Consider the following 13,483-nt stretch of genomic DNA (forward strand, 5'->3'; position numbering starts at 1 on the left):
TACTGCCTCCGTCATCAGAGTATGAAGATTTCTGTCTTCTGGGTTGTTGCGCTGTGTAGTCTGGTCGATGTTAACCAACGTTTCAGAGGTCATACTGCCTCCATCATCAGGGCGATGAGTATGAAGATTTCTGTCTTCTGGGTTGTTGCGCTGTGTAGTCTGGTCGATGTTAACCAACGTTTCAGAGGTCATACTGCCTCCATCATCAGGGCGATGAGTATGAAGATTTCTGTCTTCTGGGTTGTTGCGCTGTGTAGTCTGGTCGATGTTAACCAACGTTTCAGAGGTCATACTGCCTCCATCATCAGGGCGATGAGTATGAAGATTTCTGTCTTCTGGGTTGTTGCGCTGTGTAGTCTGGTCGATGTTAACCAACGTTTCAGAGGTCATACTGCCTCCATCATCAGGGCGATGAGTATGAAGATTTCTGTCTTCTGGGTTGTTGCGCTGTGTAGTCTGGTCGATGTTAACCAACGTTTCAGAGGTCATACTGCCTCCATCATCAGGGCGATGAGTATGAAGATTTCTGTCTTCTGGGTTGTTGCGCTGTGTAGTCTGGTCGATGTTAACCAACGTTTCAGAGGTCATACTGCCTCCATCATCAGGGCGATGAGTATGAAGATTTCTGTCTTCTGGGTTGTTGCGCTGTGTAGTCTGGTCGATGTTAACCAACGTTTCAGAGGTCATACTGCCTCCATCATCAGGGCGATGAGTATGAAGATTTCTGTCTTCTGGGTTGTTGCGCTGTGTAGTCTGGTCGATGTTAACCAACGTTTCAGAGGTCATACTGCCTCCGTCATCAGGGCGATGAGTATGAAGATTTCTGTCTTCTGGGTTGTTGCGCTGTGTAGTCTGGTCGATGTTAACCAACGTTTCAGAGGTCATACTGCCTCCATCATCAGGGCGATGAGTATGAAGATTTCTGTCTTCTGGGTTGTTGCGCTGTGTAGTCTGGTCGATGTTAACCAACGTTTCAGAGGTCATACTGCCTCCGTCATCAGGGCGATGAGTATGAAGATTTCTGTCTTCTGGGTTGTTGCGCTGTGTAGTCTGGTCGATGTTAACCAACGTTTCAGAGGTCATACTGCCTCCATCATCAGGGCGATGAGTATGAAGATTTCTGTCTTCTGGGTTGTTGCGCTGTGTAGTCTGGTCGATGTTAACCAACGTTTCAGAGGTCATACTGCCTCCATCATCAGGGCGATGAGTATGAAGATTTCTGTCTTCTGGGTTGTTGCGCTGTGTAGTCTGGTCGATGTTAACCAACGTTTCAGAGGTCATACTGCCTCCATCATCAGGGCGATGAGTATGAAGATTTCTGTCTTCTGGGTTGTTGCGCTGTGTAGTCTGGTCGATGTTAACCAACGTTTCAGAGGTCATACTGCCTCCATCATCAGGGCGATGAGTATGAAGATTTCTGTCTTCTGGGTTGTTGCGCTGTGTAGTCTGGTCGATGTTAACCAACGTTTCAGAGGTCATACTGCCTCCATCATCAGGGCGATGAGTATGAAGATTTCTGTCTTCTGGGTTGTTGCGCTGTGTAGTCTGGTCGATGTTAACCAACGTTTCAGAGGTCATACTGCCTCCATCATCAGGGCGATGAGTATGAAGATTTCTGTCTTCTGGGTTGTTGCGCTGTGTAGTCTGGTCGATGTTAACCAACGTTTCAGAGGTCATACTGCCTCCATCATCAGGGCGATGAGTATGAAGATTTCTGTCTTCTGGGTTGTTGCGCTGTGTAGTCTGGTCGATGTTAACCAACGTTTCAGAGGTTATACTGCCTCCGTCATCAGGGCGATGAGTATGAAGATTTCTGTCTTCTGGGTTGTTGCGCTGTGTAGTCTGGTCGATGTTAACCAACGTTTCAGAGGTCATACTGCCTCCATCATCAGGGCGATGAGTATGAAGATTTCTGTCTTCTGGGTTGTTGCGCTGTGTAGTCTGGTCGATGTTAACCAACGTTTCAGAGGTCATACTGCCTCCATCATCAGGGCGATGAGTATGAAGATTTCTGTCTTCTGGGTTGTTGCGCTGTGTAGTCTGGTCGATGTTAACCAACGTTTCAGAGGTCATACTGCCTCCATCATCAGGGCGATGAGTATGAAGATTTCTGTCTTCTGGGTTGTTGCGCTGTGTAGTCTGGTCGATGTTAACCAACGTTTCAGAGGTCATACTGCCTCCATCATCAGGGCGATGAGTATGAAGATTTCTGTCTTCTGGGTTGTTGCGCTGTGTAGTCTGGTCGATGTTAACCAACGTTTCAGAGGTCATACTGCCTCCATCATCAGGGCGATGAGTATGAAGATTTCTGTCTTCTGGGTTGTTGCGCTGTGTAGTCTGGTCGATGTTAACCAACGTTTCAGAGGTCATACTGCCTCCATCATCAGGGCGATGAGTATGAAGATTTCTGTCTTCTGGGTTGTTGCGCTGTGTAGTCTGGTCGATGTTAACCAACGTTTCAGAGGTCATACTGCCTCCATCATCAGGGCGATGAGTATGAAGATTTCTGTCTTCTGGGTTGTTGCGCTGTGTAGTCTGGTCGATGTTAACCAACGTTTCAGAGGTCATACTGCCTCCATCATCAGGGCGATGAGTATGAAGATTTCTGTCTTCTGGGTTGTTGCGCTGTGTAGTCTGGTCGATGTTAACCAACGTTTCAGAGGTTATACTGCCTCCGTCATCAGGGCCTCGCCCTGATGACGGAGGCAGTATGACCTCTGAAACGTTGGTTAACATCGACCAGACTACACAGCGCAATAACCCAGAAGACGGATATCTTCAAGGACATTCAATTTCAAAGCCACGAAGAAGGAAAACAAATTGACATGTAATTAGTAATCATAGGTTATGCAGGTACAACGTAAGGCCTGTGATTACAGCATTCCCGTGCCGTGGTGCTTGGAGGGCCGCTTATAACGGAAACCGTATCGGAACTGTGAGTGAATAACTGAGTCTCCTCTCTATCTCTCTCGACTACGCTGAGGAGGTCTTTGAGCAAACAACAGAAGAGTAAAATGGTTACTGAAAACATTCACCCTGACTGCTACAACGGCCGACGTGATGGACCGAGATTCAATCAAACTCGGTCACATCTGGAGCGCTGGAGTCCACTAACATGACCCAAGTTTCGCCAACTCGTACATAAAATATTTTCCGTCCTAGTGTGCACTCCGGGCCAGAAAACAAAGAGACCACTTAGAAGACCTAAGCACAGATGGGAATACAACACGAAAACGAATCTTAGAAGATGGTGAGAGGTCACAGACAAGCGTCTCCCTTCGAACTACGCCTTTGATGACACTAGAGAGCTCCGTTACCGCGCTGTAAAGATCGCCTCCCGAGGTCCACACAGACTCCCATCGCCTCCATTTTAAGACAAGACAAAGAATGCGTGGTGCTTAATTAAAGACAGAGGCAGTTTCACATTTACTGTCCGCAAGTTTTAGCAGTTGGATATCCCCGTACGGGCTGGGGTTCGATTCCGAACAGGACATGTTCTTTTCTCTCTTCGCCATACCGTCCAGATCGGCTCTGGGGTCCATCCACCTCCAAGAACTTTCCTTCTTCGAGGGTAAAACAGACATGCCGTGACGTTAACACGTGCGTGGAACTTGTTAATGCAGTTTGGTCTAAATATTGCTGGCTAGAATCGACAGTTAACATAACTGTAAAGGCGCCAGACCTCCTGTACTTGCTGCAACCCACAATACTCGCATCAGCAGTCGTCGAACAACGCTCGTGTTGCTGAAAGGCTTATTCATACAGCAGGGACAAGAAGTGCACAGAAAACACCGACGAATGTGACAACACGCAGATGCGGTCACATATTACTGTCGTAACACGCGAGAGTGATTCAGATTTCTGGGAGATACGGGTAACAACTAGCGCCAACTTACATACACTAAAGTAAGAACAAAGAAATTGCCTCATGCGAGGCAGTGATATAAAACACCTGAAAATATAAAACGTAAAACGACGTTTCGGAGATGGGACTCTATCTCCGTCTTCAGGTTCCTACACAGTTGGGCCCACTAGATAGAGCTAATCCCTATCTCCGGTCCGGAGAACCTGAAGACGGAGATAAAGTTCCATCTCCGAAACGTCGTTTTTTACGTTTTATATTTACTAGACGATGGATAATATCCAAGAAATTTTTTATTCAATTGACTCTTCACCATCGTCAAGAAGTTTTAGATTTGATATTCAAATTAGTATTTTAACCTTACACATTGAAAAATTAGTTTTCGGGTTTTAGATTCAAAATGGATCAAACTGTTGACACTTGTAATGTTGAAAAGGATCCATTTTTAACTAAAACGTAAATAAAAACATCGCTGATAGCTTTAAGGGGGCTGTGACGCGCGTCAGATTTTTATTTATAGGTCTGTGTATCTCTAGCTGAACACGTGACCTTCAGATAAGTTTCTGTGCGTAATTATAAATCCCGTAATGGAATAAATGCACGGAAAGTTTAAACGTCAGTACCAAACTGCTATTCTGAACCAACCTGACATGTTCAGTGTTTCTAACGATAACAAAGGAGGTCAGGCCAATAGAAATGAAAGAAATAAAATTATTTACAAACAATGTCCCACTGACGTCGGCTGAACCCTTCGCCGCCCGGACAGCCTCCAGTGCCCCAATTCCTCGCTGCTCGCTCAATACTGCTGTGCAGTACACACGCATCACGTGGGAGGGCCGGTCGGGGGCCTCACTTAACCTCGTGACGTCATTTCACCCCCCCACACCCAATTCCATTCAAGGTCAAATCATCTCAGCTGACCGGAGGAAACTTTTCGAACAGATTTCATATTTAATTAGTGTCACATTAGAGCAAATGGGACGGGGAAACTTAAACCATCTGATGCTTTCAGAGGTCTATGCCCGAGAGTTTTTATAAACCTCCATTTGCGTCTCGCCCCAACTACAGGATGACAAGATTACGTCATGGAAAAGAGTCTCTGAGGATCCACCCTAGAACTTCAAGATCCATATAAACGGAATCCTCCCCCCATTAGAGTTAAAGACGAGAGTTACAAAAATAATACAATTTCATTTTATTTCGAAATGACTCATCGCTGTTACTTTTTATATATACGTATATAAATTCCAATTTTTAAAAAAGGATTAAAACATGATTCAGTACACACGATACAGGCCGAGCGTGTGTCCCTGGTGACGGACACGAACTTCGACGCCGCTGACCCAATGGCCGTGGGTGGACATAATTATGGGTCACTTTAATGAAACTCACATTTGATTCTGGATCTCGGGGTTTATTCCTTGCAATGGTCACGAAAGATTCCTTCCACATCCATTAAAATGCACTGCGCACAATCAACCAGCGACGCTCCACAGAAGAAAAAGAGACAGTTTACCCTGGTAGAAGTTAGATCATCGTCCTGACGACGGAGGCCGCAAGCGCCTCAGAAACGTCGATAAAAAAAACTACTACCAGACTGTACGTCGCAACATCCCAGTGAAAGTAAAACTGTAATCGGCAAAGAACCTGGCTTGAGAGTGACGTCACAATTCCAGGAACTTCACAGCGATTTCACTAGTAATTGAAAACGCACGTATCTGTGGATGGACTCGGCTGCAAGACTTGAACTGAAACCTTATACAAATGTTTTCGGCAAGGCGTGGTTATTGCACGACTTCCACTATAATCGTTAATGACCAGCGCCAAACATTTTGCCCACAGTTCGTAAAAAAAAAACCTCATTAACGACGTGCAGAGAATAATAAAAGTAGATGTCGCACCACAATCCTCAAACCACAGTCTTCTGAAAGTTAAAAGAAAGAAAAATATCGCTCGTCTTGCGAAGACTTTCATTCTGGCTTAGAATTTTCTTACAGCCGGCGCTGGTGAGCCAACACACATCACGTTTTGCGGTGATGGAGACACGTGTCGATCGACCGACCGCTCAGAAGCGGCTTACGACGAGAGGCGACGGGGACTCCTCATCCGCTGGCTCAAGACAGAAAGTCTGCATTCCGCCATGATTATTCTCAAAGCCCAGTGTCAGGTTAAATTCAGAACGCATCAACAGATGATTTGAATGCTCTTCTTACAAATTAAGTTCGTCTATAAACAAACCTGTTTAAAGTAGGTGAATACTCTTGAATTCCAAACTGAATCACCACAAAACAATTACGGAGACCGAGATCGGTGGGAGATAAAACTCGCATAAGAAACACTCACTCACTTTCAAAGATGAATCCCAGCGAAACAGTTTCAGACTTTCCGAATAACTGTCTCCTCCCACAAGAGTAAATTCACTGACGAGTCTGCATGGGCACTTCACGCTCAACCCCCCCCTCCCCCCCCCTCAACAAACTTCATCTGACCACACCGACGTGTGTCACATCACAAGCGCCTTGTGCCCGTTTCGCATTAAACATGCAATCGAATTGGAACGAGGGAAGCAGCAGGATTAAAAGGGATGAACGGCGAAGCTGCCCCTGGTGCCTCAGCAGCACGCCATGTAGACGTTGGGGGGGGGGGACGGATTCTTAACCTCGGACCTGGATGGAGGTGAATGGTTATGAATGAAAGACCTCTGAAACGTCGGTGAACGTCTACACGGCGCTACAAACCAGAGGACAGCCATTTTCGGATCCACCGCCATGAAAACATCAAATCCTATTTGTCTATTCGCCATTCAATATTCTTCTATTGCATTTGAACTATCAGGGCAGAAATCCGCCCCCAACACTCACACATACACTAACTGGTTTGTTGGAGCCTCGGCATTTGTTAGCTAGAAGAAGAAACTGTTACGAAACGAATTATTTCGAAGTGCCAGTTCCCCGTTCAAGGCCCACAGATAAGATAAACCCTATCAATAAGCTTGTTTAAATATTATTTGTTTACTCCAGCTGTATTTCTGCACCACACAGTCTACATTCATATCTGAACTTTAATGGAAAATGCTGGGCAAACACTGCAGAGGGAGACCGCGAGAGTTCCTCTCGCCAACGACCAACAAGCAGCCATGTTCGCAATGGACAAACGACGACATTTTGTACATACGCAAATATCCGGCCAACTGGAGTCTGAAATTAGAATCGCCCTACCAAGTCTCAAATGAAATGGATCAACTTCATCGGCGCGATTTGCTGAGAAACAGCCTTTAAATTACTCTGCAAACTACGTGCCTCCCACACGGACAACGCGCTACTGACAGCACTCAGCGTCGAAAGAACTGGGTACCGACGCATTCAAATTCGGCGGCCAGCGTCTGTACAAAAAAAAAACATTAGACTCTGGAGTCGCGGAAGGCGAAGGTACATGGTTTCCATAGCAACCTGCCTCGCGGCTGAGCGTCAGTCACTCCAGCTTGTATTCAGCAAACCCTCGCCGGACTCCATTCGGGGAACGGAGGTCGACCGTCCTTCGTAAACATCTTCGAGTATCTTCTCCGTCCACCCAGGAAAATTCTGGGATGGGATCTTAAAACAGGCCGTAATTTTCTCATTCCTCAAACTCAGTGTTTACAAACCTTCGATTTGTTACTATATACACTATACAGTTCAAAAAGCTCGCTGAATAAACACGGACTTTCTTGTTTGGAGTTGATGGCTGCTACAGTAAATTTGTCCACGCGTTCAATCAAGTACCAGCCGCCAAGGATTGGAGGTGACTTCGGACATCCTCGACATCGGCAACCAGCAGGCAAAGGTGGGTGATCAGTGAACTCATGAAACGAGAAATGCACACACAAATTTCGTCCCGAGTCCTCAAGGGAAGGCATGACGGATACTCAGAACTTCTTCAGTCTTGTGATCGTCCCCAAGAGTGAGAGAACCAGCTTACTACGGGTAATACAGTGAGAAGACGAGCAGAGTCCCCGTTTTTATTTTCCGTAAAGAAAAGTCAGCGACCAAAGGACGTCCGACGTTAATAAGTGAACTTACGTCACTTTTGAGTTGTAACAAAAAAAAAACTAGCATGTAATTCTCCTGAATAGTTTACCAAGTGGACTTGACGGCTTCTCGCACCCAGGCCTTCAATTACAGCTCCGCATATTTTGATCTTCAGATTTTATGCAAGAACCAACGTGGCAGAAAGCAATGCTGTAATGAGCTCTTTAATTTCTTCATTAGTGCAATTCTGATTGGTTACACAGTCCGTTGAAGTATTTCAACGTCGCCATGGTTGCTTAAAACACGTACTACGATTTCATCCTGCAAGTCTAGCGGTTATAACGCTGGCCTTGTAATCCTGGGGGTCTCGGGTTCGATTCCCGGCGGTGCCCGAATTTATAACTTGTGTTGGGCAAGGCCGTGGTCTAGGCAACACGGAGTTTTCCTCCGTGGCATCCCAACAATTACTCCATTCACACATAGAAGAAGGCAATGGCAAACCACTTCTGGATCATCTGCCAAGAACGTATATGAACAGGTCCCAGTCCGAGAAAAGGATGGAAGGATCCTGTTCATATGGACCTGTCGTCAGACAGAACACTAAATAAATAATAAAATAAGTCTGGTGACGAGCCTTCTGGTCTGCATTTCTTCCACACCAACCTAACCTAACTAGCATCAAAAGGTTTCTGTATTTTAATGTCCAGCGAAGTCACAGCGTCAATGCCAATCCTTCCTGGTTTTCTCGGACCTCGCTAAAGTCATATTAGAAAGCTAGGATGAATACCATCGGTTCGTGAAGTCATACACTCTGCATCTCTGGTATAAATGTGACACCAAAGGGATTGATCCGAGCTGCTTCGCCCAGCCGAATACTCCAGTTGGGTTCACGGCTGCTACTGAAGCATCAAACAGTGGACTGAGGTCGGTGCAATGTTCTAATAGAGAACGTCTGCGTCGTTATTCCAGACAAGTGGCAACGATAAAAATATGGAGAACAGCGCAATTCTCATGTTCGTTAATAATTTACGTTTTACATGTTCGAGGAATCAGCCAGCTACACGGTTAATAGCCTACTTCCTTGAACATTGTTTTAATATTATCACCAGATGTACGTCCATGTCTTCGAAGCAGCGTGTTCCCTTCAGGTTTCCAGGAGAAGAGTAGAAAGCACAATCGAGGTCTGAATGTTTAAAACATTTCACTGGCCTCTCTAACCTTCTTGTATTTATTGATTCATACTCCAGGAAATGAAAGGCTGAGCCCAAACTTTGAGAGCCGAGGCAAGTGACCGGTCCATGACCTCGACGCCCGGTGTAACACGGTGCTGGTTGGGCATTCCGGGTGGCGCCAGATCAACGAGTTCCATATTCCAGTTCTGATTGTCAATTATTTCTTGCACGAGTTTCGACTCGGCTGAAACCTGGTCATCATTTCATTTCCTCCAAGTGTTCAAGGAACGTTTTTACACTTCTTAATCGTGATCTAGGGCAGTGTGTCTTGTTGAAGCTCTCATTTCAATTTCCTTGCCATCGGCTTGGGCGTATTTGTCAATTTTTGCTGTATCTCTGGTTCGTCTTATATTCGTCCCCTCTATTTCTTATTCTTAGCAAAATCCTCAACTCATACGCAACCATCCAACAACAAATAAACCCACCAGGTTCTCGCACAAACTCCTCGGTAAATAACATTGGGGGGGGGGGGGGGGGTTATTGATCAGATGAGCAACTTTCAGTTTCTAAAGGCTAGATGCTGTCCATGGAGACGGGGCTTACGTGGGGGTCCAGAGCCGGTCTGGACTCAAAACAGATGTAGCGACAGCTTAGCTAAGCGAACAGCTTATTATCATCCTTGCTGCTGAATATATCAAAAAATCCCCAAAGATGGAAGATTTCCGTTGTCACGCAAGAGTCAACGGTGCACATTTATACCAGAAAGTCAGTCAGATTTTATTTTCCACAAGTCATAAACCATTTAAAATGAACTCTGAATCATATAAACTTTATCGCATGCAAATTGTGAAACGCCCAATCATTACGACCTTGGTTGAATTTAAACCAAGAGCTTAGCGCATTAGTGCCATGCATCTCGTTCTGGCGACACTCCATATTGCTAAGATTCTCTCGTCTATTCCTCGCAAACTACGATAAATTAACAATAAAACGTCACTTCCACGAGAATTCCGCTCCTTTGGGTCGCATGTCTATTTCGTAAGGAGCTTCATTTACATTCGCCAATGATTGAAATCGGGAGCAGAGCAGGGAATGGAAAATGCCTTCGTTAAAGTGAACGCAAGGACCAATCGCTGGTCTGCACAAAAGGGTTTTCATCACGGCGCAGACTCAGAGCGAACTTGCGCGTTATGGGTCGGGGGCGGCCTTGACGAGATGCAGCGCGTGTCTGACCCTTTCGTCTCAGTACGCGCTCAGAAACGTCCAGCTCACTTAATTTCACAGAGTTGTTAAAAAAGACCCTTCCTATTTCGATACTAAGTTAACCAGCCGTTAAGCACGCCCTTTCGTGGAATCTCGATTTCTGGTGAAAAGCGTTCGTAATTGGACGCCAGGGCCTTCAAAAACAACGAAATCTGCTGCTATGCATCCTCTACTTACAAAATTCTACAGTGGCTTCATATCAAGAGCATGAGCATCGCTTTCAATCAAAGTTTTACATTAAACTAGCTGATTTATAGTATCCTCCATCCGAGGCCCGCAAAACCCAGGGTCGAGGAAGACTCAAGTCGTAGGAGAGTTGAAGCAGCCGAGATCCACTTCGGGTAATCAACAATATCAGCTATTATTAAAATCCCAGATCTTCGTGCGACTGTTGAAGGGATTTAAGAATTCCGTTGTCACATCTGCGCATGGCCCGGAGTCAGGCGTGGGAAAAAAAAAATTAGTCACAAATGTGAACGGAGGGACGAGAATCAAAATCTGGGTTCAGGGGTTTCCTTATCCCACAGAACGCCCTTTCAATATTCTACAGACTTCTTACACAATCAGGTCCCACTGCAAACAAGTGAGACACGCCCGCCGCTAATTGAGGTCTGGGTTACGACTTTCAGCTCTTGCCAAGGATGAAGACAGAAAATCCGCGTGGCTTTAGGCCAGAGTCCTGCATCACAGATGAGAAGACGACTAGCTCTCTCCAGAACACACACTTCACCTCGCACAATAGAGCTAACAACCTTCAACCCTAGCTGGATGCGTCACATATTACTTTGCTCAAAGAACAGTTGAACAAACACCATCAGCTGGCGAATGGATGAACGCTGCTTCGGAGCGCTACGAACGAGCGTGTTGTATCCTCCTACCACAGGCGCATAACGGGCAATGAACCAAGGACACACCCCGACCTATAACTTCTCTAACAACTCGCAGAAGCTCTGCTGATTTTTTTAATCAACAATTTAATCCGATGCTCTGTTAGCCAACGTAAGGTAACTTGGTTTTTATTAGCTGATACGGGCGTCTTGTGCACTATTTACGTTCGTGGCCTATTTCAAGGAAACATCCCTGCAACTGCCTGAAAGTACCAACGCAACCAAGAAAAATCTCAGTTCCCGGGCCCAGATCTGAACCCGTGACGTCCCAAGCAAGGGGATGGTAACGACTCAGCTGGGTCTTCCGTCCATCCGGAGAGCAGACCCCAATTGCAATCATCGGTTCGAAGGAGACCCCGACATAAAGTTACTGAAGCCGGTGAAATGAATCGACAAGCTGACGTAGACAGACGCTACCTGAACAATATGTGTTAGTTAAACGACGCCCTCATCATCATTCGTGATAATTCTTTCCCATCGTCTTCACTACGTGCACGTGTGACGAAGTTACCGAGTAACGCACGCCAAAGTGTAGTGTCACAAATGACGATGTTTAACTTTACCTAACCCTTTGAAGCCGAAGCTCGTCTTCATAATATTTACGAATCCAGAAATTACCGCGAAGAAAACACTACACCTCACCATTACGAAAATCAGCTGGTTAACCCTTTGAAGCCGAAGCTCGTCTTCATAATATTTACGAATCCAGACCTTACCGCGAAGAAAACACTACACCTCACCATTACGAAAATCAGCTGGTTAACCCTTTGAAGCCGAAGCTCGTCTTCATAATATTTACGAATCCAGACCGTACCGCGAAGAAAACACTTCACTTAACCATTAGAAGTCGAATCAGGCGGTACCACATAAGATTTAAGAAAAGAACATCCCGGTCAAAGCCTTAACTCGTCTTAAATTGGTTGCGACGTGTTTGAAAACAATTGTCCTACTTAAAGATGACCGAAAATCAAACAAAGGTAATAGTTGCAAAACTGTCCACTTGTCATAAATACGCGGTGTATGCACTGCGTAAACATTTTAGCCTCCTCAGAACTGAGAGAGACTTCTGAAGCTGTTACTAGATTGACCCTGGCCTGAAATGGATTTGAAGTGTCGTGCATCGTGAATCAATTTGCTTTGCCAAGAGCTGGTGGCTGGTGTCAAGCATTTCATCTTCCTTCTTCCTTGGTTATGTGGGTCACGATAGTTGTTCCATCAACATTCACGGAGGGAGCTGTAAAATTCATTTACTGGTTCGGATCAAAGGCGACTGACAGACTAGCCGATGGAAAGCGGACGGTTTGTACGTCAACACACGCGAAATTACTTCGAAATATGAAATCTGTCCAGCATTTCCTAGGGTGATGGATGTATCTAAGGTTAATAAGTCCAAGTTCCCGGTGTTTCTTGCTCTCCACGAACGTATTCAGCCTCTGTCCGTCTGGATACTGCGGTTCGTGAACACTGTCCAGTCCACTGCGTGTTCAGAACGCATTCAGAACCCGTTCTAACCCCCATATTCCTAATTATACAGGTAATAACTTTGGACCTATAAAATTGAACTATTTTAATGTTTATGCGTTATTTTCATCAACTCAAAGACCAATCGTAAAGACTTGCTGTAGCTCAGGTGGTTAGTCGCCCGTCGTCTTCTCACACACGCGGCCCGGATTTGCGCCCAGGTCAGTCCACGTGGAATTTGTTGTAAACAAAGTGGCAATGGGGCAGGTATCGCCCTCTCCTAGATAGATCATTCCACGGCATATTACGTCAAATGACGCGAAATCAAACCGGTAGGGTAAAATCGGTTTCGCCCATAAACTGCCGTTGTTTTAAATTGGAAGTCAAACACAAGGAAATATTTTGGCGCAAATGTCGTAACAGGAGACTCAGCTGAACGGTTTCCTGCAATTTTTGTTTCGTACTAAAATTACAGTAGAAAGAAATTGAAGCTAAGGGATCGGTTAGGAGACTTAACGCGTGCATGGGAAACGAAAATTAAATTTCAGGGCGTGAAAGTGCGGATTGGATGCATCTGGTTAAGGACACGGACACCAAGGTCGCCACCAGTAACACAATACTTCCTCATAACGAAGACAAACACTGCGACATTCTGAACCGCAAAACAAGCCTGTCGTTCAGGCTGCCTGCAATCTGACACCGCTCCAATCACAGGCCTCGACGCTACGCGGTCCCCAGCTGTTCAGCGGGAAGGACACGACCTCCACACGAACACGTGTCCATACTGACGCACACAGCAGCCTGTTGGAGCGAAGTGCGATGCGGAGACAC

The 13,483-nt window shown here is 45.7% G+C and overlaps 1 protein-coding gene across 4 annotated transcripts in view; it reads right to left on the reverse strand.

The window, feature by feature from the left end:
• The window catches only part of Ypel (Yippee-like), a 109,956-nt gene that overhangs the window by 9,228 nt on the left and 87,245 nt on the right, over positions 1-13,483 (reverse strand). Inside the window, exon 1 of one of the 4 annotated variants that reach the window (XM_022086482.2) lies at positions 4,582-4,938. The exons of the other annotated variants lie outside the window; for them this stretch is intronic. Coding sequence (XP_021942174.1) covers positions 4,582-4,686 — 105 coding nt within the window. The 5' untranslated portion in view covers positions 4,687-4,938. Of the gene's footprint in view, positions 1-4,581; positions 4,939-13,483 lie in introns of those variants that run through there. 4 annotated transcript variants of the gene reach the window in all.

The sequence above is a fragment of the Zootermopsis nevadensis genome, unplaced genomic scaffold (assembly GCF_977971745.1).
Source record: "Zootermopsis nevadensis isolate Lab colony 2312 unplaced genomic scaffold, Znev_1.0 Znev_ptg000019l, whole genome shotgun sequence".
Taxonomy (NCBI): domain Eukaryota; kingdom Metazoa; phylum Arthropoda; class Insecta; order Blattodea; family Termopsidae; genus Zootermopsis; species Zootermopsis nevadensis.